The sequence below is a fragment of the Peromyscus californicus genome, unplaced genomic scaffold (genome assembly GCF_007827085.1).
Source record: "Peromyscus californicus insignis strain IS unplaced genomic scaffold, ASM782708v3 Scaffold_21__1_contigs__length_65335640, whole genome shotgun sequence".
NCBI lineage: Eukaryota > Metazoa > Chordata > Mammalia > Rodentia > Cricetidae > Peromyscus > Peromyscus californicus.
In genome coordinates, this window is record NW_026294514.1 from 35,782,142 (window position 1) to 35,804,333 (window position 22,192).

The 22,192-nt window shown below is 40.8% G+C and overlaps 1 protein-coding gene across 2 annotated transcripts in view; it reads left to right on the forward strand.

Moving 5' to 3' along the window:
• The window catches only part of Daw1 (dynein assembly factor with WD repeats 1), a 43,625-nt gene extending 21,649 nt beyond the window's left edge, over positions 1-21,976 (forward strand). Inside the window, exons 6-13 of one of the 2 annotated variants that reach the window (XM_052750070.1) lie at positions 2,413-2,512; positions 3,546-3,653; positions 5,915-6,021; positions 8,569-8,671; positions 9,472-9,586; positions 16,725-16,801; positions 19,818-19,980; positions 20,702-21,976. In XM_052750070.1, the coding sequence (XP_052606030.1) occupies positions 2,413-2,512; positions 3,546-3,653; positions 5,915-6,021; positions 8,569-8,671; positions 9,472-9,586; positions 16,725-16,801; positions 19,818-19,980; positions 20,702-20,805 (877 nt within the window). In that variant the 3' untranslated portion in view covers positions 20,806-21,976. Of the gene's footprint in view, positions 1-2,412; positions 2,513-3,545; positions 3,654-5,914; positions 6,022-8,568; positions 8,672-9,471; positions 9,587-16,724; positions 16,802-19,817; positions 19,981-20,697 lie in introns of both variants that reach the window. The other variant, XM_052750071.1, reaches the window with a different exon arrangement.
• The last annotated feature ends 216 nt before the right edge of the window (positions 21,977-22,192 follow it).

The window sequence follows — 22,192 nt, forward strand, 5'->3', positions numbered from 1 at the left end:
AAAATAAAATAAAATGCCAGATATGAAGGTGCACATCTGTAGTCAGTCAAGAGGCGAAGACAAGAGAATCTTTGGAGTGAGGCCAGTCTGGACTATGTAATGAGACCCTGTCTGAGGCAAACCCCACCCCAATCAAACCAAACCACTGCAACAAATAATCCCACCAGGTGGACAAGACTTTCTGAAAAGGGTAAATAAATATGGATTGTGGGTGAAATGAAAGATTTCAGTGCTAAAATGTAAGGACAATGAGGCTAATCTATTTATGCCCTTTGAGTAAGGACAATATCCCTGTCCTAAAGTCAACACAGCCTTTTGTTTGAAAAGGACCCAAGTCTTGTGTGTGTGTGTGTGTGTGTGTGTGTGTGTGTGTGTGTGTGTGTAAGTGTATGCATGTGAATACAGTGCCTGTGGAGACCAGAGAGGGCACTGGATCTCCTAGAACTGGAGTGTAGGCAATTATGAGCCACTTGATGCTGGTGCTGGGAACCAAACTCAGGTCCTCTTCAAGAACAGTGCAGACTGTTAACTCTTGCGCTGTCTTTCCTGCTCCAATATGTGGTTTTCTCATGTGGGTTCTGGGCCTTGAACTCAGGACTTCATGCTTGTGAAGCAAGAAGTCGACCAATGGAACTACCTCTTCTGCCCACAGTATCCTAGTCTTTGAGTCTATCCTCTGTAAATGCCTCTGCAATAGGAATAATTTGGTATTATTTTCTCAAGGAATCACTGAAGTCGAACTTCTCAAGATCTTATCAACCATGTGCTTTCCTAGACTTATCTCTGTGACTTTCTCCCTTTAAAATTTAGTGTTTCCCTTCTGTATACCTGTAAAAGAGTTTTTTCTATGTCCATATAGCTAAGTGCTGTGGGATGTTCTGTATGGCAAATGTGTTGCTGATTAGTCAATAAATAAGACACTGATTGGCCATTGGCTAGGCAGGAAGTGTAGGCGGGACAAGGAGGAGAATAAAGCTGGGAAGTGGAAGACTGAGTCAGAGAGACACTGCCAGCCGCCATGATGAGAAACAGCATGTGAAGATGCTGGTAAGCCACAAGCCATGTGGCAAGGTATAGATTAATGGAAATGGATTAATTTAAGCTATAAGAACAGTTAGCAAGAAGCCTGCCACGGCCATACAGTTTGTAACCAATATAAGTCTCTGTGTTTACTTGGTTGGGTCTGAGCAGCTGTGGGACTGGCAGGTGAGAGAGATTTGTCCTGACTGTGGGCCAGGCAGGAAAACTCTAGCTACAGCTAAGATTACATATTATTGAAATTCATATAGCTAATTTTTCCTTTATATACTTTTATTGGTTCTTTGTGGATTTCACATCATGTATTCAGAGTCCATTTATCTCCCTCCCCTGCAAATCAAAACTAAATTTAGAAGAAAAACTCAAAACCAAACAAAATAAAGAAACAAAACAAAAACAAAAAACAGAAGAAGAATCTTGTCATGGAAGCTGTAGTGTGGCTCATTGAGACACACAGTTTACTCTTTAGTCTATTCATCTTTACTTGTAAGTATTCATTGCCATGAGTCATTGGTCTGGCTCAAGGCCTCTGGTTTTTACTACACCACCAATAATGGGCTCTCACTGGGGCTCCTCTTGGATATCCTGTTGTTGTCCTGTGTTATGGAGGTCCTGCTGTTTTGGATCTGTAGGCTCATCCCCTTCACATGCTCCAACAGTCCATAGATTTGGTGGATGTTGGGGTAGGCCAACTCATAGCCCTTGTTCTGGGCCTAAGTGGTAGCTGGGTCGGTCAGCTCTCTAGCTTTCCCTCGTCGCCACTGCCCTGGTGAGCTCCAGCATTGCCTCAGTCAGCTCACCCAATGAAGCCTGCAGCAAGGAGGGGAGCCAGCTCTCCTGCTCTCAGGCCCTCAGGTCTAGGTCCCCCTCGCTCATATTGCTAGGTCCAGCTCTGCTGTTTTTCCCTCTCTCCCGATTGCTGTAGGGGGCATACAAGGGGGGACAGGGTCAGCTCTCCTCCTCTCACGCCCTCTGGGCTGGCTCACCTGTGCCACCACCAACAGGTTCTGCTCTAGTGTGCTGCCCAGATGGGCCGCAGAGACCGCTCACCTGTGTAGCTGGTGTGGGGCAGGCCTAGTTCTCTCTCTCTTTTCTGAAGTTACATTGTTATTATGTTAATTGTTTAATTACAAAAATATATTCATCCCTTTAATGAGATGTCTTTGACATCCAGGCATATGAGTTGATACCTTTAGAAATCAGACCTTGACTTTGTTATTCACCGGAGCAAGCAGGAAACTGCTTCTTATTTTAACAGTGCAGTGTATGCCCAAGTAGGACGATAGCCACATGTCAGCCTGTCTAGCCTCAGTTCAGGGTGTCGTGCAATGTGGCCGAATTTGTTTCTAAAATCCAGAACTTTAAAATTCGCAGTGACAAAATTGCCACTGGGTCCTTTGACAAGACCTGTAAACTCTGGAGTGCAGAGTCGGGAAAGTGTTACCACACCTTCAGGGGCCACACGGCAGAGATCGTGAGTACAGTTGACATTCTGAAGACTCCTTTGCGTTCCTCTTCCCCTTCCTTTTAGGACTCCATAGTGAGAGTGAAGGTTATTTTTATATTGAGTTTTCAAACCTTGACCCAGTATTTTTAGCCTGCGTGGATTGTCCATGTAAATTTCCACCACTTAAGATTTAATCATTCACAGATATGTTTAGGGTAGCCTGCAATGACTATAAGCAGCCATGTGACGTGATTGGCATCTAAGTGTGACGAGAAGACCTCTTCTCTGGTTTTCATTTGCTTATCGTTAGAGAAATGACTCCATGAGGGTTGCTGAGGTTATCACAGGAGCTGTAAGATAACTTCTGTGAACCCTGTTGAATGTGTAGGCTGAGTATGCCCAAGGCAGTGATGCTCCCAGTGCCGTCAGCTAAATGGTAATGACAGACCAGGAGACAAGGCAGAGGTCTCAAGGACACGGAAGGTTTCCTGGGACGAGGATGGGATGGCAAGTGAGGAAGAAAGCTGAAAGTTTTCGGGAATTGTAACCAGAGACGGACTAGCTGGTGGTGAAGTTACAGTCATAGGCACAGTTGCTAACGGGAAGACCAAAGGCATGGCTCTGGGAGTACTAGAAAGCCTGCCTGCCTGCAGAAAGGCCATCCAGGACATGGAATTGACAACGTGAGCCAGAAGTCACAGTTAATCACTGAAGAGCATTCTCAGTAGGACTGTGATCACAGCTGCAAAGACACCGAGAGCCCCTAGCATGAAACTCACAGGAGATGGGCTATGCTTTGGCTCTCATTGTTCTGTGTTCTGGAAGCTGTAAAGGGAATCTGTGACAGAGCAGGTGACAGGAGAGGAACAAGGCCTCTCTTTAGCAGGAGACTGCTCAGGATTCTACCTGGAGCCAACAAGTTTCCCACCCTGATGGCTTGGTGTGTTCTTACACAAACCATTAAGCCGACATCTGCTAAGGTAATTGCAAGAGTTTCAATGCATTATTAAGAGTCTGAAACATCATGTGTCTAAAGTTCCCCCCATTTCATTTGTTGTAGGTGTGTTTATCATTCAACCCACAAAGTACAGTGGTTGCTACTGGAAGTATGGATACCACGGCCAAAATATGGGACATTCAGAATGGAGAGGAAGTGGTCACTCTAACAGTAGGTCCATATTGTTAATAAGCCTGTCATCTGTGTTGATTATTAGTTGTATTTTGTTATGAAGTGAAGGATATGTTAGAAGTTTTTGAGCCACTGGTGTTTAAACTGTGAGAGACCCTACAGTTGGTTTTTTGACTATTGGGTCAGACTCACATAAAAGGTAGAGAATCCAACATAGCTTTTGTTTTTTATTATGTAAATCACATAATCTTAGCATCCCTTGTCTATCTGACTGAAAGGGAATGGGTAGGGGCTGTTCCTGTTTGGAAGATGCACCACTGAAGAACCACACCAGAAGATTCTTTTCAAGATTGTGGTTCACGCTCTCCCTCTCCTTTCATGTCTAGCTTCAAATTATTCTGAGTTATACAGAAAGACAAGGGACTGGGTGGAAGCAGAAAGAGCAAAGGGCATGACCCACAGATGGGATGCCTATGGTTTTCTGTCTTGCCTGTCACCGCCCCATGTTTGACACCTTCCCAGGACCTGCCGTCCTACACTTCGTCCCACCCTTCTCAAGTGTCCACAAGTGAAATAAAAGTAGCTCCCTATTATAATGAGTAGGAACCATCAGATGGTGGTCCTGGTTTCCTTGTTCTTTTACAAGTGTAAGTGAATTTTCAAAACAAACCAGACAAACACAAACAGGATACTTTCTCTAAGAAAATTAAAAGTACACTAAAACAAGAGGGAAAAAAATCATCATTTAAGAAGTTATTCCAATAGCTTTTCTTTTTTAAATCTGAAGACCTAGCATTATTAACACCAGCATGGGACAGAGTTTCTTGATTGCATTTTCTTTCAGGAAAACTTTGTTTTAGTTGATGTCTGTGGTTTCAGTATATTTTCCTACTCCTGACTCTGCTGGGCGTGTTTGGCACACCGAGGCCTGCTATGCACGTGTGCCTGCATACCCATCTGCTGGTGGAAAGGAACCTGTGTGCATGCCCCAAATTCAGATGCTCAGCTGTGTTTCATCTTGTCAGTCAGTCAATCTGTAAATGAGATTTTAAACTATTCTTTTATCCACAAATATACTCAAGGGCTGAGAAAGTATCTCAGTGGGTAAATCCCTCTGAGTAAGCGTGAGACACTGAGTTCAGATTCCTTGTATTCATATATAAGTCAGGTGTGGTGACACAGACATGTATCCCCAGTGCCTGGGATGGTAGAAACAGATGGGTCCTGGCCAGCCAGCCCAGTCTAACAGTCAGCTCTAGGTCTAGTGAGAGACTCAGTCTCAAAAATACTAAAGTGAATAGTGAGGGAGAAAGATACATGAAGTTGACCTCTGGCCTCCACGAATGCCTCCACAGGCAAGTGCACCCACAAACATGCACATATACATACATCACAGACAGACAGACAGACAGACAGACAGACAGACACACACACACACACACACACACACACACACACACACACACACACACACGGGAGGGGGTGGTGGTGGTAGTAATCCTAGCCGTTCAGAGGTTAAGACAAGAGGATTGTGTGTTCAAGGATATAGTGCAGAAGCAAAAACGAAACAAAGTGAATAGAAATAAAGGTATTTAATCGTATTTATTTACTGAAATAATTGGGAAAATGATGCTCATATCGCAAACAAGATCCTCTTTCCAGATTCTCAGAATTTGCTGCAGGAGGAACTTCTTCATAGGGTCTCATACCGTGGGCTCCTCAGCTCTAGCCTGTGAGGAAGGAAAGTCAGGTCATGGGCAGCTGCCTATCATCGACCAGTTCCCATCACACTACCATAGAAGTTTCTTCCTTTTTAAAGTTACTAGATTATCCTGTCTACTGCTTCCCCCCCACATTCATTATTCTCATGACTACCCAAAGACAGCCCTTCTAGTCTTCCCAGGACAATGGGAAAGACCCTTTCTAGTTTCTCCAAGCACATTCTTTTATTTTTAAAATAACCCAGTTCCTGCACTACAACATTTTCATTGTCCTGCAATGAACCTACTTGAAGTGTGCAAGACAATGAACTTTGATGATTTACTGTGCACATCACCAAATTCTGATCTCTCAACCTCCTTGCCACCCTGCAGAGAAAGCTGTACACATGCACAGCCCTTCCTACCCCAGCCCCACCCAGCCCAGCCCAGCCAAGCCCAGCCTAGTCAGATTACCTGTGTCTCCCCATACATTTCTCTTCTCTCCCATCTTTTGGATGATGCTGTACTCTTATCTACACATACTCTTAACTGAGTGCTCTTATCTACACATGTATATGACTGTATCTGTTCTTTTTCCAGGGTCATTTGGCAGAAATCATTTCCTTGTCATTTGACACCTCAGGAGACAGAATTATCACAGGGTCCTTTGATCACACAGTTGTAGTATGGGATGCCAGTACTGGAAGGTAATTTTCTAGATATTTTTGACCTGTGGCAGAGCTTAAGAAGATTCTGTGTTACACATTAGCTTAGCCTTGCCTAAGTAGTTTGTGACTTAAATTCTGCAATCTCATAGTTGATTTTTTAAAAATGTGTTTTAGTAATTTTCCTGCATGGATGGATGAGCACCACAAATGTGTCTGGCACTTTCCTGCTTGAAAGCCACTGTGTAGGTGCTAGGAACTAAATCTGGGTCCTCTGTAAGAGCAGCAAGTGCTCTTGACCATGAGTCACCTCCCTAATCCCCAGAGTTGGTACATTAGTGTTATTTTGGAACCACAAAATAAGGGATTTCCCACAACTCTGGGCAACACGAAAGGAGAAAGTTATGAAGAGCTTGGTTACATAGCTGTTATTAGTCCCATGTACTATATAATGAAGTTTCAATGACATCTTATTATGGTAAGGCTGAATATCATCAATTAAAACTTGTAGTTAGTTCCTAAACTTAATTTAGCCCAGGGACTTCAATCTCCTTTCTAAAGGTTGTTAGTCTTACTTGTCAAGAGTTAGCTACATTAGCGTATTTGTGTTTGAAAACTCCGCTCTTGAACTCCAAATTTGGATAGAGGGATTCATTACCAGTGGTATTACCCAAGAGCATGAATGAAGGAAGGGCCTTGCAACCATTTGATGCACTGCTTCTGAACACCCATGGCTCTGTGGGACCTAATAATGTGCTTTCATTCATTCATAAATTAGTTAGAATAAATTATTTTTGGAGTCAGAGTCCCATATAGCTCAAGCTGGCCTCAAACTCCTTTGTAGCTGTGGGGACCTTGAACTTCTGATCTCCATGCCTCCATTTTCTGAATGCTGATATTATAGTCATGTGCCACCACACTTGATTCATGTAGTACTGGGGCTTATTAAATCCAGAGTGTTCTTCATGGTAAGAAAGCAAGCACTCGGCCATCTGGGCTACCTTCCTAGCTGTACTCATTGATATTAAGACCATTTCTAGAGTTTGAGACTATCTTTATGAACCATTACTCTGTCTTTTCTGAAATGTTACTTTAAGTAAAGTTATAGTTTTCAAAATTTATTTTAATTATACATATTTACATGTACAGTGTGATAATTCAATATACATATAAAGTGTTAAACAATGAAAACAGGGTAGTGACATCTCCTTCAATACTTTTTTCAAGGTCATACTAATATACAATAATTGTACATCTTTATGGGGTACAGTGTGATATGTGAACACATGCTACAATATGTTTCTGATCAAATCAGAAACTGTCTGGGGCTGGAATAAGGCAGACACAATCATATTTCTTTTATAAACAAAGATTTATTTTTATTTTATGTATATGAGTGTTTTTGCATTCATGTACATATATGTATCACATGCCTGTCTGGTGCCCAGGGAGGCTTGGAGAGGACATTGGATCCCTGGGAACTTGTTACAGGTGGTTGTGAGTTGCCATATGGATGCTGGGAACTGAATGTGGATCTTCTGAGTACAGTGAGTGCTCTTAACTGCTGAGCCATCTCTCCAGCCTCAGTCATATTATCTTTGATTGCTTAAAACTTATGTGTATTTTTACTAAAATTAGTCTTCTCTTTTTGAGCAACAGCAAAACTATTTTTTTTTTTTTTTTGGTTTTTCGAGACAGGGTTTCTCAGTGTAGCTTTGCGCCTTTCCTGGAACTCACTCTGTAGCCCAGGCTGGCCTCGAACTCACAGAGATCCGCCGGCCTCTGCCTCCCGAGTGCTGGGATTAAAGGCGTGCGCCACCACCGCCCGGCTGCAAAACTATTTTTGTTTCATTATAAAAAATGTAATTTTGTAAATACTAAAATTTAGTTCACACATATGGGTTTGACCATGTGTGTGTGTGCTGTAGTAAAACACCCGTGGTAGCTAGTTTTTATTGTTAACCTGATACAACCCAGGACAATGGTTCTCAACCTTCCTAATGCTGTGACCCTTTAGTATAGTTCCTCATGTTGTGGTGACCCCCATCATGAAATTATGTTCATTGCTACTTCATGACTATAATTTTGCTACTTTTCTGAATCGTCATGTAAATATTTTTGGAGATGGAGGTTTGCCAAAGGGGTTGTGACCCACATGTTGAGAACCATTGGCCTAGAGTCACCTGAGAAGAGAGACTCCAAGTGAGGAATCATTTTGATAAGGATGGCCTATGGACATGTCTGTGGGAGATTCGTGTTGATTGTTCATCGAAGTAGGAGGACCCGCCCTGGATGTGGGCAGCACCATTTCCTGTCCTGGGCCCTAAACTGTGTTAAGAATGAAGAAAACCAGCTGTGCAGAAGCAGCACCCAGCAGGCAGCATGGGGTGTGGGGTGTTCTTGCTTCCCTCTGAGGTGTGACCAGCTGTCTGAGTCCCTGCCTTAGCTTCCCTGAAATGATGGGCTGTACCCTAGAATGACGAGCTGAATAGTCCCTTCCTCCCCTATGCCACTTTCTTCAGGGTGGCTTGTCACACAGAAATGAAATCAGGACATCGTTTACTAGCTGTGACCATTTCTGTCTTGCAGGAAGGTGCACACTTTAATTGGCCACTGTGCGGAGATCAGCAGTGCCTTGTTCAATTGGGATTGCTCTCTAATACTGACAGGCTCCATGGACAAGACCTGCATGGTGAGCTCAGAGTTGGCCTTGCTTTGTACTGTGTCTCTGTCCTTTATACCGCATCAGGTGTTCATCATAACACTAACAGACTTCTAAGAGGACATATAGTTAAATTTATAAATAATAATTTATACAGTTGATTTATAAATAATAATTGCTATTTTTTATTTCAAGTTTCCAGTTGTCTAAGGGTGAAGGAACTATGAGGTGAAAAAACAATTTTGATTGCTTCAAAGGCAAGAAAGGTCTTGTTTAAAAAGCCACATTAATTGTATTCAGTGTTCTGCTGTTTATTTAGTATGTTTCGATTGGCATGGCCTGAAAGAGCCTCAACTAAGTTTCTTCCTGCCATTGGGTCTCTTCTCTTCTCTTCAACAATAATTACTGAGAGGCTATAATCACTTGTCACTTAACTTTATACAAGTAGCATTTAAATCTCATGATGGATGTACTTTTCATTTTCTGTCATAATAGTTTGGGATCAAACTCATAGTCCTCTGAAATCTTTGTCACAGAAAAGATCCCTTCATACCAATCCCTGAAAGCACATCACTGAGGATGATTTTTAATTCCTTAATGATGTGGAAAATTCTGAGTGTCTCAGCTTTGATTTTCCCGTGACCAGATGGTTGGCTGTGGTCTTTGGTCATAAATCAAAGTGGAATTAACTGGTCAGAGAGAATTATATGTATCCTTTTAGCACAGTTATTTAGCAGGGCACACTCATATCATGAAGATCACTGGGCATCTTCCCATTTGGGGAGGAATTTAGTTGCTTAGTTGATGGTTTCTGTCTCTCTCAATTTCAGTTGTGGGATGCTACAAGTGGGAAATGTGTAGCAACCTTAACAGGCCACGATGATGAAATACTAGACAGCTGCTTTGATTACACGGGGAAACTTATTGCAACAGCTTCTGCTGATGGTAAGTCATCTGTCACACAGTTAACTTATGGAGGGATTTATGTTTGCCTTGGAAATGGTGCCTGACTCTATACCATGGTCCATCTCCCCAAGAACCTGTTGTGGTGGAAACATGTGTCTTATCTCCATGATGGCACGTATGTCACCACAGTGTGTCCTGTCACGTTCTTTCTGTCTATATGTGATATTGGGGGATTGAATCTACAGTTTAGTGTGAGCTCAGCAACATTTTTCCACTGAACTATATCCCCTGAGTTTTATTTTGAGGTAGGATCTCTCTAAGTTGTCTATCTTGGACTTGAATTTACTCCATAGCCCAGGCTGGCCTGAACTTGTGATCCTTCTGCCTCAATCTCTGAATAGTGGGCATTGCTGATTGTTTCACAAATTCTGGGTCTATGTTGCATTCTTAATAATCACATGCGATGTTTTTCCATTGTCTGTGTTACCTCCTTGATAGAGCCACACATGTCTCCACAGGTCTTGATGTCTTCTGTATGTATGGTCCCATGTTCACAGTTATGTCTTTGATGATTGCGCACAATGTTCCATTCTTTTGGGATTATCAACTTGGCCACTATTGATGTTACCAAAGTAAACTTCATGAACTCTATAAATAATATGCTGTTCCACTATGGCTGTCAAATCCCTGTGAGAAACATACCCTACAGTATGCTTCCATTACCTTGTTCATAGGCAAATACAATACCATATTATGTCCTCATTATCTGATGATCCTGTATATTTTTGAAACTCCAAGTCCTCATTCTGATTTTGTACCATTGGCCTGATTATCATATATGATGCTGCTTGTTAACTACAAATGGTGCTATAATTGTGTGTCCTTGTCCTTGATCACCACACATGATGCCACACAGTATTCATGAAGTCTCCTTCATGTCCATTCTCCAACACTATGCTCTTGGTCATTAATGGAATTTTTCCAAGGGCCTGCCCTGAGAAAATCCCTCCCAGGGTCCTGGGGAAGACGCTATGTCCAGAGTGGGGTTATCCGAGGGAAAGGAATCTATGTACACCATGCTCTTTTGTCCATCACTTTTTTTCTCTACGACAAAACTCCATCTATATAGCTTCAGCTCCATCCTCACATACAGTTCCTCTCTGTACCTACTTCCCTGTCATAAACCTAACTAAGCTTCTATGCTTTTGACCTCTTCTTCTATTTCTTCGTCCTCCATCTTTCCTTCCTTGCTCCTTACCTCTGGTTCTAAGAAACACTGCCCTGTTGTCCTCTCTCTGCCCACATGGTTCTGTCTATCATCTACAGAAACTGCCTTGTTCTTTCTCCCCCAGCGATGGGACTCTGCTCTGGCCAGGAATTCCTCTCCAATCTTTACTGCACCTGGTTATGCAAAAAACCCTATTCTTCTGAGTCAATAGCTCTTCAGTGTTATAGGCCTGAAGGCAAGGGGGTGGTCTGAGCTTCATTTATACAAGAAACAAAGCTATGCATCTATAGCCCCTCTGTCTCCTAGGCCCTGCAGGGGTGTTACCTAGTAGATCAGCAGAAGGTCTGTTTGACCTATGACCTAGTAGTATATGGGCACACAAGAATTTCATAGCAAAAGATAGCTGATATATTAAAAACTGAGTAACACCAAATATTCCTTGATAAATGGCTTCCTCTAGAAAAATGCCTTGACTTTTCTAGGTATAGCTTTAATATACAGCTGAATTTCTGTAATATATTCTTGCAGCCCACTGCAGGTCATGTCTTTGATGACCAGTTATGGTACTACACTAAACAGTCACATAAATGCCTATGTATAGTACCAGTCTATGTTTCATCTCCTTGAATACCACTCATGATGCTGTTCACTGTGTGAATGACATTTGAGAATGTTATATGTGAGCTATGTCAAGCCATGCCACTTCCTTTCTATCCATAAATGACAGTATATTGTCATCTCACTGATGGTCACTTATGAGAATCCACAGTCAGCCACACCCTCTGGATGAACATGTTTTATGCCACAGTGTATCAGAGTCATAAGTTAAAAAAAACACCTCTGACACTATGGTAAATTTATGTCAGGTTACTTGCCACATTTATCTTATCTACCTTATGATACTTGTGGTATATATATCTATATGAGCTCTACTGGTAGCTTCTTACTCTATATGATGAAGATATATATCTTCATTGTCTTTACTGACAGTATCCTACTTTATATGATGCTTCAGTATATATGTATACATGATGTCTATTGACAATATCTTACTCTATACAATCCTGTAGTGTGTAATCTCTGCTGACAATATCTTACTCTATATAATGCTACTATATATATATATATACACACATTATTAATATTAACAATATCTTACTCTATGTTCTCTACAGATAATCTCAGTGTCACATAATCCATTGAATAATGGTAATATACTATATAAGTGTAGTCTCTGTTACAACTGGTTTTATTATCTCACTGACTGTATCAGCTATACACAATGCTTATATAATCTTCTTGAAGATCATATATGATGCTGCATTAATATGCCATCTCTTTGTTAATAATATGACATTGTATGTCTATAATTTCTGATAATTATGCATGATTCTATTCTGTAGGTAATGTACATGACAACTATGTATCATGTTATTATATATATATATATATATATATATATATATATAGACACACTTTAGAATACTACATATGGCACTGTAGTCTGACTACTTTGCCTCTTTGATAACTGTGTGTAATCCTGCTATGAAAGTCTATGATGATGTGGAATGATGTTGTAGATGCCTGATCTACATACATGACAAAAATATATGACAAAAACACAGTGTACCTCATATTTAAATTTTATGTCATAGTATGGTCATACTGTTGATATATTATAAAGACTATGTGATGCCCTGCCATTATTCACATCTTTGATAGCATTGTAGGCATGAAAACTCTATTTTCACCTCTTTTTGATAATGATGCATGATGGTAGTATATGGTTTATGATATCCATGATATCATAAATAACATTTTTAAGTAACATTCTATTTTGGTTCATCTTTTTGATGATGTATGAAGCTGCCCTATGTATTAATCATAAATTAAACATCATTGTGATGTCACTATACACTTCTTCCTTTGGATAGCCATAAAGAATGGTATTTAAACTGAGCATGGTGGCACCCCCTCTCCTTTAGTCCAACAAGGATATCCTTACCTATCAAAGCCCCTCCTGAGTTCTTCACACAGTGACTATCGGGTAATAAACAAGTCTTTAACCTACTAAGTCTTGGGGAACTTGTTGCATGCAGCAAGATACAATATAGAGATTTTATAGCTTTTGCTTTTACACTTTATTGCAGTAGTTTCTGTATATGGAGTAAATAGAAGTGTGAGCTCATTGCTTCCCATACCTATATCCATATGATATTCTATTTCTTCCATTGAATTGGACTGGGCAATAGGTGGGGACCATATGTGTGCACCTCTTCTGAGCTCTCTATTTGTAACCTGTGTCTATTCTTTGGCCAAGACCACACAGTCCTATTTACTGTGGCATAAAGAAAATATTGATGTCAGGAAAGAAAAGTTCTCCAAATACTGTCCTTTTAAATGACTTTAATTCTTGTTAGTCCTTACCTGCTTCCCTGTCCTCATTCTTTATTGGTTATCACATGCCTTAATTCGTAACAGCTAGTCAAAATATGTCTCATAGGTTCTTTCTCGACTGCTATACTGTGTAAATCTAGGAATTTGTTTACATAAAATCAATATCATAAAACCAATCATGGAAATATCACTTCTTATAACATAGCTTTGTAACTTTGAACAAAGGTTGTTATGAGCAGGTGCTAGAGAAAGGGCTCAGAGGCAGGCAGATCTCTGTGAGTTCCAGGCCAGCCAGGACTGCGTAATGAGACCCTATCTCAAAAACAAGTGAACAAAAATGGTATTTAATGAGTCAATGCCATCATTCAGATATAATGCATGCTACACTAATATAAGTCATCTCTTATGCTGTTCCACTGTATTTTTGATGTCACTTTAATAGCTAGGCCCCATACTATATTGTGTTATATCGTTGATCAGCACACAGAAATCTTCACTGAATGTGCCTCATCTCCAGAAAGACCACAGAGGGTGGCATGCACTGTCTCTGTTATCTTTCTGATGGCCACATGTGGTGCTGCATTGTGTCTCCATGTCCCTAGTAACTATGTCTGGTGATAGTCTGTGTCTGTCTGGTCCTCCTGAGTCCCATGCATCACGATATAATCCAAGGCCTTGAAAATGACCTGAGATACTATCTCATCCTCTCTTTGAAAAACACGTATGGTGAAATGCCATCTGTCACATCAGTTTGATATCCACTTACGATGCAAGATTATATTATAGGTTTATCTTTGATGACAGTGTATTTAAATGTATATGTGCCATCTTTTAGTTACTGAGTGACATATTGAAGCATGTATGTGTCATTATGGTGCCTCACTATGCATGCTGACCATGTATGATATACACTATGAGTTTCTGGCCTTCTTGGATAAACATAATGCAATACTATGTGTACTTTTTCTATTTAGCCAGGTACCATGCTTTCTCTTTTCTGTATCATAGCTTTAATATTCTATAAGTGCCATATTCCCAGTGATCCCATATTATGTCATACTGTTCTGTCTTACCTCCAAAAGTCCCTTTATGATATTACACCATATTTAAACAATCTCTGACTGTAATGATTTCTCTAGTTTGAGCTATAGCAAGAGTGAGGTAAAACACTATACAGATTTATATAGTTTATTCTGAGTATCCATATGCTGATACGGTGTATACCTATATCATCTTATGAAGATGATGTTTGAACACCACATCCAACTTTGATTCTACAATATGTCATGACATTTCTTTTACGTATATGTGATACCATGGATATGAATGACATATTTCCTTTATGTGTTCTGCCACTCCAAACAATGTGGATATGTTATTTCTGTGACAGCTTCTGGTACCATATATTATGCCACACAATGATTGCTTTTTCTTCCCAATGATTGTGTGTAACACTACACTGTCATGTCCTTGAAGACCTTACTGATGCTACACTTTCTATGTGTAAGATGTTTGACATTTTGCATTCTACCACACTATGCTTCCATTATTTAGTGATGTAACACATGACTTTGTATCATAGCTTTGTATCATATCTGTATAAGAGGGGCTGGAGAGATGGTTCAGTGGTTAAGGGTGCTTGCTGCTCTTAAGAAGGACCTAAGTTTGGTTTCCAGAACTCATGTTGGGTGGCTCACAACTGCCTGCAACTTCAGTTCTGTTGGTTGCAACATTCTCTTCTGGTCTCCACCAGCACCTGCACTCGCCTATAATACCTACACACAGACGCATACAGATACACACAATTAAAAAGAAAATAAATCTTTAAACAATCTGTATAAGCTATCATATTGAATGCACACCATATCCTTGAGAATAATGTGTGATTCTACACAATATTGCATACCCATAGTAAATACCTGTAGGCTTTAGGCTGGGTCTAGTCCTTGATAACATTGCATGAAATTGTGTGATACTTCACCTCACTACTCTCTTAGTTTGTATTTCTGTATAACCACCTCTGTCTTTTGTGTACGATGCCAAGATATACCTGTGTCATGTTTTCTTAGAGTAGTGTGGAATGCTGCATAAGCTCACCTCTTTCCTCATAAGCACACATAATGTAATACTGGTATCTATATCATGCCCTTGAAAACTCTCTATGATTTTATGTGGTAGTTTATCATACTGTGGATAATTCAACATATTCCTCATGAAGTTATGTTATGGAAAGTAAGACAGGACATAATTAATCATCCATACATATTTATTACATAAACTGTTAGGTTGCATAGAATATTGGAAGTCACTCAACAGCATTTACTGAGGAAAAGGTTGGAGGATCAGAAAGCTGAGGAATTATAGCAGCAATTAACGAGGCAATTTCATGTAGCTTATCTGGTAATTAAAAGAGGTTTATTTCAGGGTAACTTACAACCAGTAAAGGGTTGGTTACAGGATCCAGAAGAGGTGAGAATTCGGACTTGGTCTGCAATCCAGTATCCAGGATCACGAGGAGCCAAGAGAGCCGGCACATACACATTTCAGATCTTAAAGGGTCTCGTCTCGGCCACGCCCCAGGGGCAGGTCATAGATAGGTGTGGCAGTTAACCTGCTGCCTCACTAGGGGCAGTGCTTCAAGGTCAAAGCTGGAACAGCTACTCACTACAAGGAATGAGGAGTTTGCTAAAGTACAAGTTCCATTCTAGTTTTTATCTCCTTGTTACCTGTTGTTTATTCCAATAGTGATTCTGTTCTTCCATTGTTCTACAAACCATTACTTCAAAAACAATTTCTTTTTCTTTTAGGGTATTCTTAAACCTCTTCTGATTCTGTGCTCCCTAAGAAGCATTGAGATGTGTAACATTCTTGTTTATCTCCAAAATGACAAATGTTTATTGTTTGAGGTTCATAAGTTTGGATTAGTTTGTTGCTCAGTAAAAGATAATTAACCCAGACTGGCCTAATTGTTGTCCCCATTTTGCAGCTGAGGGAGCTAAAGTGTACATAAAGTAGCTAAGGAACCTCATGTCAGGACACAGAGTTAGGATATTGTGGAGTGGGATGTGGGACCAGCATCTGCCTTCTGACTTCATTCTTATCCTGTCTTGTACATAGCGATGATGTCAAAGAGGGGTCTGTGCATCACATACCATATTTCAAGTCCCTAGTCTTCCTTTTTAAGGTGCCCCACATTTCTGTGTTACTGGATTGTGAAGCATCTCAGCTGTAAGCTTTATGTTTATAAACATACCAATTCTAAAATAACATTAAAAATCATTTTATCTATTCCACTTTTTTCTTATTCCACACATCATACTTTCTTCTACTTGGAAGCCCATGATCTCTTCCAACAATGTCAGAGATAGAGTGCAAGTCCTGTGCAGTCTCTTCTGCAGCCAGACAGCTTGCGTTTAGAAGGTTGAGCATGACTCTCAACACAGGAAGGACAAACTCAGTGCAGAGCTCATTTGTCAGAGGATGGATTTTTTAGGTAACGTGACATATTGCATTTCAGATGGATTAATGTATGTTCCAATCCCTCTCCAAAAGGGACGGCAAGAGTTTACAATGCAACCACAAGAAAATGTATAACCAAACTGGAAGGCCATGAAGGAGAAATCTCAAAGGTGAGTTGCCTTCTCATTTGGATCAGTGTGTTCACTGGAAAAAAAAAAGAAGAGCATGTTTAATATGAGTAGTATAATAGAAGCTACAAATTAACCCTCTGAGTTAATAGATCAGAACTCACCCTTTAACATAACCAACATATTTATTAAAATGGAGCAGGCAGAGAAGTAATGTTTCTGATATTAAGTGGCTTGAGGTAGAAAGAAGAAAGATAAAACCAAGTTAAGTGAACAGAATGACATTTTTTTAAGATTTTTATTTTTAAATGCATTGGAGTTTTGCCCGCATGTATGTCTGCATGAGGGTGTCGGATCCACTAGAACTAGAGTTACAGACAGTTGTGAACTGCCATGTGTGTGCTGGGAATTGAACCTGGGTCCTCTGGAAGAGCAATCAGTGCTCTTAACCACTGAGCCATCTCTCCAGTCCCTAGAATGACATATTGCTGAGCCCTCAATGAGTCTAATATGGTGTCCAATATTACTAGAGCTCCTGGAGTTGAATGGCTGAGGAGTAACATCATTGGACTTGCTTATGTCATATCTGCATTTGATGATTAGTTTAAGATGAATTTTCACATAGAGTGACTGAAAACACCACTTAAAGCAACTGATAACACTTCTTGAAAATACCATTGAAGCTACTCATTATCTTTCCTACATCCATTACCAAAGTGGCTTCCTGTTGGAGAGCAGAGAAATGTGGATGAATCAGACTGGATTTTGAGTCCAGGAATTTCAGTTAATTTTCCTTTCAAAATACTAGTAAGCTCATTTATTTCATAGAGAAATACATGGAGATGGAGCTACATCTAGTGTTGGTTACATAAAATGTAGTGTTCTATAGATCTTACAGGGATTACCTGGGCATGGTGACACATGCTTGTAATTGTAGCATGTTGGAGATGGAGATCAGGAGTTCAAGGCCAGCCTGAGCTATTCTAAGCAACCAAAAAACAAAACCACGCCCCCCAACCCCACAAAAAAATAAAACAAAACAAAAAATAGGTGTATTGGGACTAAAGTGCTCAAGTCTCTTTAATTATATCATTCTGCCCTAAAACCCAACTACCTAAGCCTTTATTTCTAAGCATGCCCCCTCTGATTCAGCAAAAAGAAATGATTTCCTAGACACTTAAGAAGCATGAAACAGTATTCTTTTCGAACATCAGCAAATATTTAATTAGCTGAAAATACCCAACTCAGCAATTTAAGGAGCTTGTAAAGTGCTTTTTTCTAGCTCTAGTAAGCATGTAAGTTTGTATTATGCAAAAAAAAAAAAAAAGCATGCGGTGCCTCAAGGGTTCTGTAAATGAGATGGAATGGAAGGAGTGATGTTTGGAAATATTTAACAGAGTGTGAACTTATCCTTCGTGAAACTCTAGGGCTGTATCTCAGGGTTTTATCATACACTTTTTAGAAGCTTCGCAGAGCAGAGCCACTCAGTGAGTGTCTGAGGTTTGTATGTGTCCCCAGAACATGACAGAGTATGCTAGACTGAGTGAGGGGAGCTCTTGCCTCCCAGCTCAGCCCAAATTCTTGGTTTTATATGTGAGATCTTCCCTGCCACTCCCTTATGACATAATAGCTTGATGGCGTCAGAACTCCGAAGGTTATAGCGAGATTTCAGCATTGACCATGTGTATACCTGTCCCTCCATCTTTTACCCCTATTGCTGGTGGCCATTGCCCTGTGGCTGGTAGGTGCTGGTATCCAGGGCAATGGGTGTTGCTGATCACTTCATGGACTGAGAGGTAATGGGATGGCAGGAGGGTATGGGAAAGTCGGACATGGAAGGGCAGCCTGGGTCATATTTGTGAGGATAGCTGTCGTCATATTTGGCATTTCCCCTCAATGAGTGTGTATTTTTCTTTGTGAACATGTGACTATAAGAAAATCTTGAATTCTATATTATTAAATTATATGCATATGAAAAAAATATATTGCTCATGAAATTACTGTTCCAATAATGTTTATAAGGAGTACAGAGCTCAAACAATTAGTATCTTATATATTCATTCACTAAATACTTAAAACATTAGGATATATTCCTTATGTACAATAACGGATTTATTATGACATTTTCATACATGTATATAATGTTTTGTGATCATATTTATCCCGATTACCTTCCCTTGTCTTTCCTGTGATTCCCTTCCTATTTCCAATTAGCCCTCTTTCTAGCTTCACGTACTTTTGCATGTGTGATCCAGTGGGTTTCATTAGCATGGCTTAGATGAGTGCAGGTGTCAGTAATCACCTTTGGAGAGCGTCCCCCACACCAGGTGTTTGCCGACACTGGTGAGACAGTGATGAGAAACAGACATGGACTTGTCCTCCTTGTGTTTCCAGTCCCAGTGGAAGTGGTTCAAATCATTGACACGTGATAAATACAGAGGGCTATCACTGGGAATATCAGAGGAATGCAAGGGCCAGCAGCGAATGCCTCTGCCACTCAGACACTGAAGGAGAATGCCTGGCCCCAGGGAAGCATCCAAACGTATTATCTGAAAGTGATGCATTTTGGGTGGCAATAGATGAAAATCCTCTTGTGGCCCTGGGTGCCTGCTCTTTCTCTGGTACAGACAGATGGATGGGAGTGTGTTCCGGGGGTGGGGGGTGTTCCATGTGGTTTTAGTGACAGAAGAATGTGTGGCAGTGGTGACATTGGACTTTACAGATAGAGCCTGCTTTGTTTTTATCTACAGCCCGGCTCTGCCTCTCTTTTGAGTGAGGAGGGAGAACCATGAGTCTTTGTGAAGAAACTGTTGGGGAATATCCAAAGTATTCAGGCGCTTTGGTCTTTTACGATTAGAATTGTGAGAAAGTAAGCAATTAAATATTAGCATCTAGGTTTCAATTTTCAAATATTAGTCCCTATATTTTTCTCATCAGGAATCAATTGTAGTAAAAATAAACAAAGGCCAGGGAGAAGATGGATACAGCCCTCTATTTGCTAATGGGAATATATTAACCCAAACTTCAACTTATTATCATCTCTTTTGTTATTTTGCAGATCTCTTTCAATCCCCAAGGAAACCGACTCCTGACGGGCAGCTCTGATAAGACAGCCAGAATCTGGGATGTTCAGACTGGCCAGTGCCTCCAGGTCTTGGAGGGGCACACCGATGAAATATTTTCATGTGCTTTCAACTATAAAGGAAATATAGTCATTACAGGTATGAGAGAAATACACATCACAGAGCTAGTTTTCCTTTTAAATTGCCTACTAGAATTTTAAGAAGAATGTTAAAAGGAGTTCATGCTCAACCTCTGCTCAGTTTTCCAGGGGGTCTGGCTTATCCTGGAATTTCATTTTACTTCCATTATTGAATTTTTTTTCTTATTATTGGCTTTTAAAAAATATTTTGAGACAGGGTCTTGCTATACATCCTGGCCTCAGACTTGCAGTAATCCTCCTGTCTCAGCCTCCTCAGTGCTAGGGTTGGAAGTATTAGCCACCATGCCAGGTTCCCATTCAGTTGCACCAGGACTCACAAGAGTGCCCTCTGCCACTGATGGTGAATTTAATTTAATTCTGTTGCTCTAGGTAAGGTAGCCATTTTGGAACTTGTCTAGCTGGTTACTCTACTTTTCTGATGGTTACTGCTCAGCTGATGGTAGTAGACACCAATAATGTAAACAAGTCAGGACATTTCATTTTCCACAGATGATGTGGAAAATGGCCCAGTGTTAATATGTGGGGAAAAGAATGTGCATTGAACGTTTTTCCCAACTATCAGCAATTGTGTGACTTCCTGGTAAGCTGTCCTTTGGAAAGCCTCACGTTTCACACATGGCTGAGTAGCAGTGACCCAGGACAAAGTCCGCCTGTTTGAAGAGAGGATAACAGAAGTAAGATAAGAGGGAAATGATCGTGCAATTTGTTTCATCAGGTAGCAAGGACAATTCCTGCAGGATATGGCGTTGACCGAAGGGCTTTGCTGTGGAGCACGGCTGTTGCCAACAGTGATCAAGACCTTGAACTCCCAGAGAACAAGTGAGCCTATTTCCTCTGCTTCCTTTTTTTGTACAACTCACCCATGGAGCAGCCTGTCCTTCACCTACAGAGATGACCGTGAAAACTGATGAACTTACATCATTTCTTGATGTTATCTGAGGTGATGACAGGAACAAGCATAATCTGTGGTAAATGTCACTGATTGTTTTAGTTGTGTTTTGTGTTTCAGTAGCATCAGGATACTGATAAATGGAGTCAGAGTGCCTTTACAGTACTTCTAGGTTCTAGAATTTTCTAGTTTCTACCTGAAGGTTGATGTTATAGTTTCTCTTCAATAAAGTTTTTAGACAAAACTTCTTGTGAGTAGTGTTTTATTATATGCTTGGAGGGTAAGATAACAAAGAATAAAATGGTTGTCATCAGCAAATACATTCTGCATTGAAAGTAGCATTGAAGTATAAAAGAACCATTGAAGTATAAAAGAAAACAACCAAACTGTTGCTAAAATATTAAAAATACCTTGGGGTGCTGGAGAGATGGCTCAGCAGTTAAGAGCACTTACTGCTGTTGCAGAGGACCCAGGGTTATTCTCCAGCACCCATATTAGGCAGCTCACAGTGGGCTGTGACTCTAGTTCCAGGGAAGAATCTGACACCATCTTCTGTGGTCACCTGCATTTATGTGGTACACATGAACTCATGAACACACACACACACACACACACACACACACACACACACACACACACACACTTGCCCACTTGACACATCTGAGAAAGGGAGAACCCCAAGTGAGGAATTGCTTCCATTGCATTAGCCTATGGATATGACTGTGGGATATCTTAATTGTTAATCGGTGTAGAAGGGTCCAGTCCACTGTAGGCCATGTCATCCCTGGGCAAGTGGTCCTCAATTCTACAAGGAAGATAGCTAAACAAGCAGGAGGGAGCAAGCCAGTAAACAGTGTTCCTCTGTCGATTTCCGCTCTGAGCTTCTGCCTTGAGGCCCTTCCCTGACATCCCTCAATGACAGACTATGACACGGAAATATAAGCCAAAGAGACCCTTTCCTCCCTGACGTTGGTTTGGTCATTATTGTATCACAGCGACAGAAAGCAAACTAAGGCACTCATACGACTCTATAATTATTTTGTTACACCATTCAAAAGAGACAGCCAGTGTACAGCTAGTAGGCATTCAATGTCTGGTAAACCAGCTAAGGTGTGGGAAGCTTTGGCCTGATAATGATTTATTCCTTTTGCCTTTATGTACCAATGAAGTCTTACTCCTCCCTGCCCCCTCCCTCCCCTACCTCCCCTCCCTCCCCCAACCCCTGCCCCAGTACTGGGGATCAAACCCTGGGCTAGCACATGCTAGGCAGTCATTCTGCCACTGACCTGTACTCTCATCCTCATTTCTTTTCTTTTCTTTT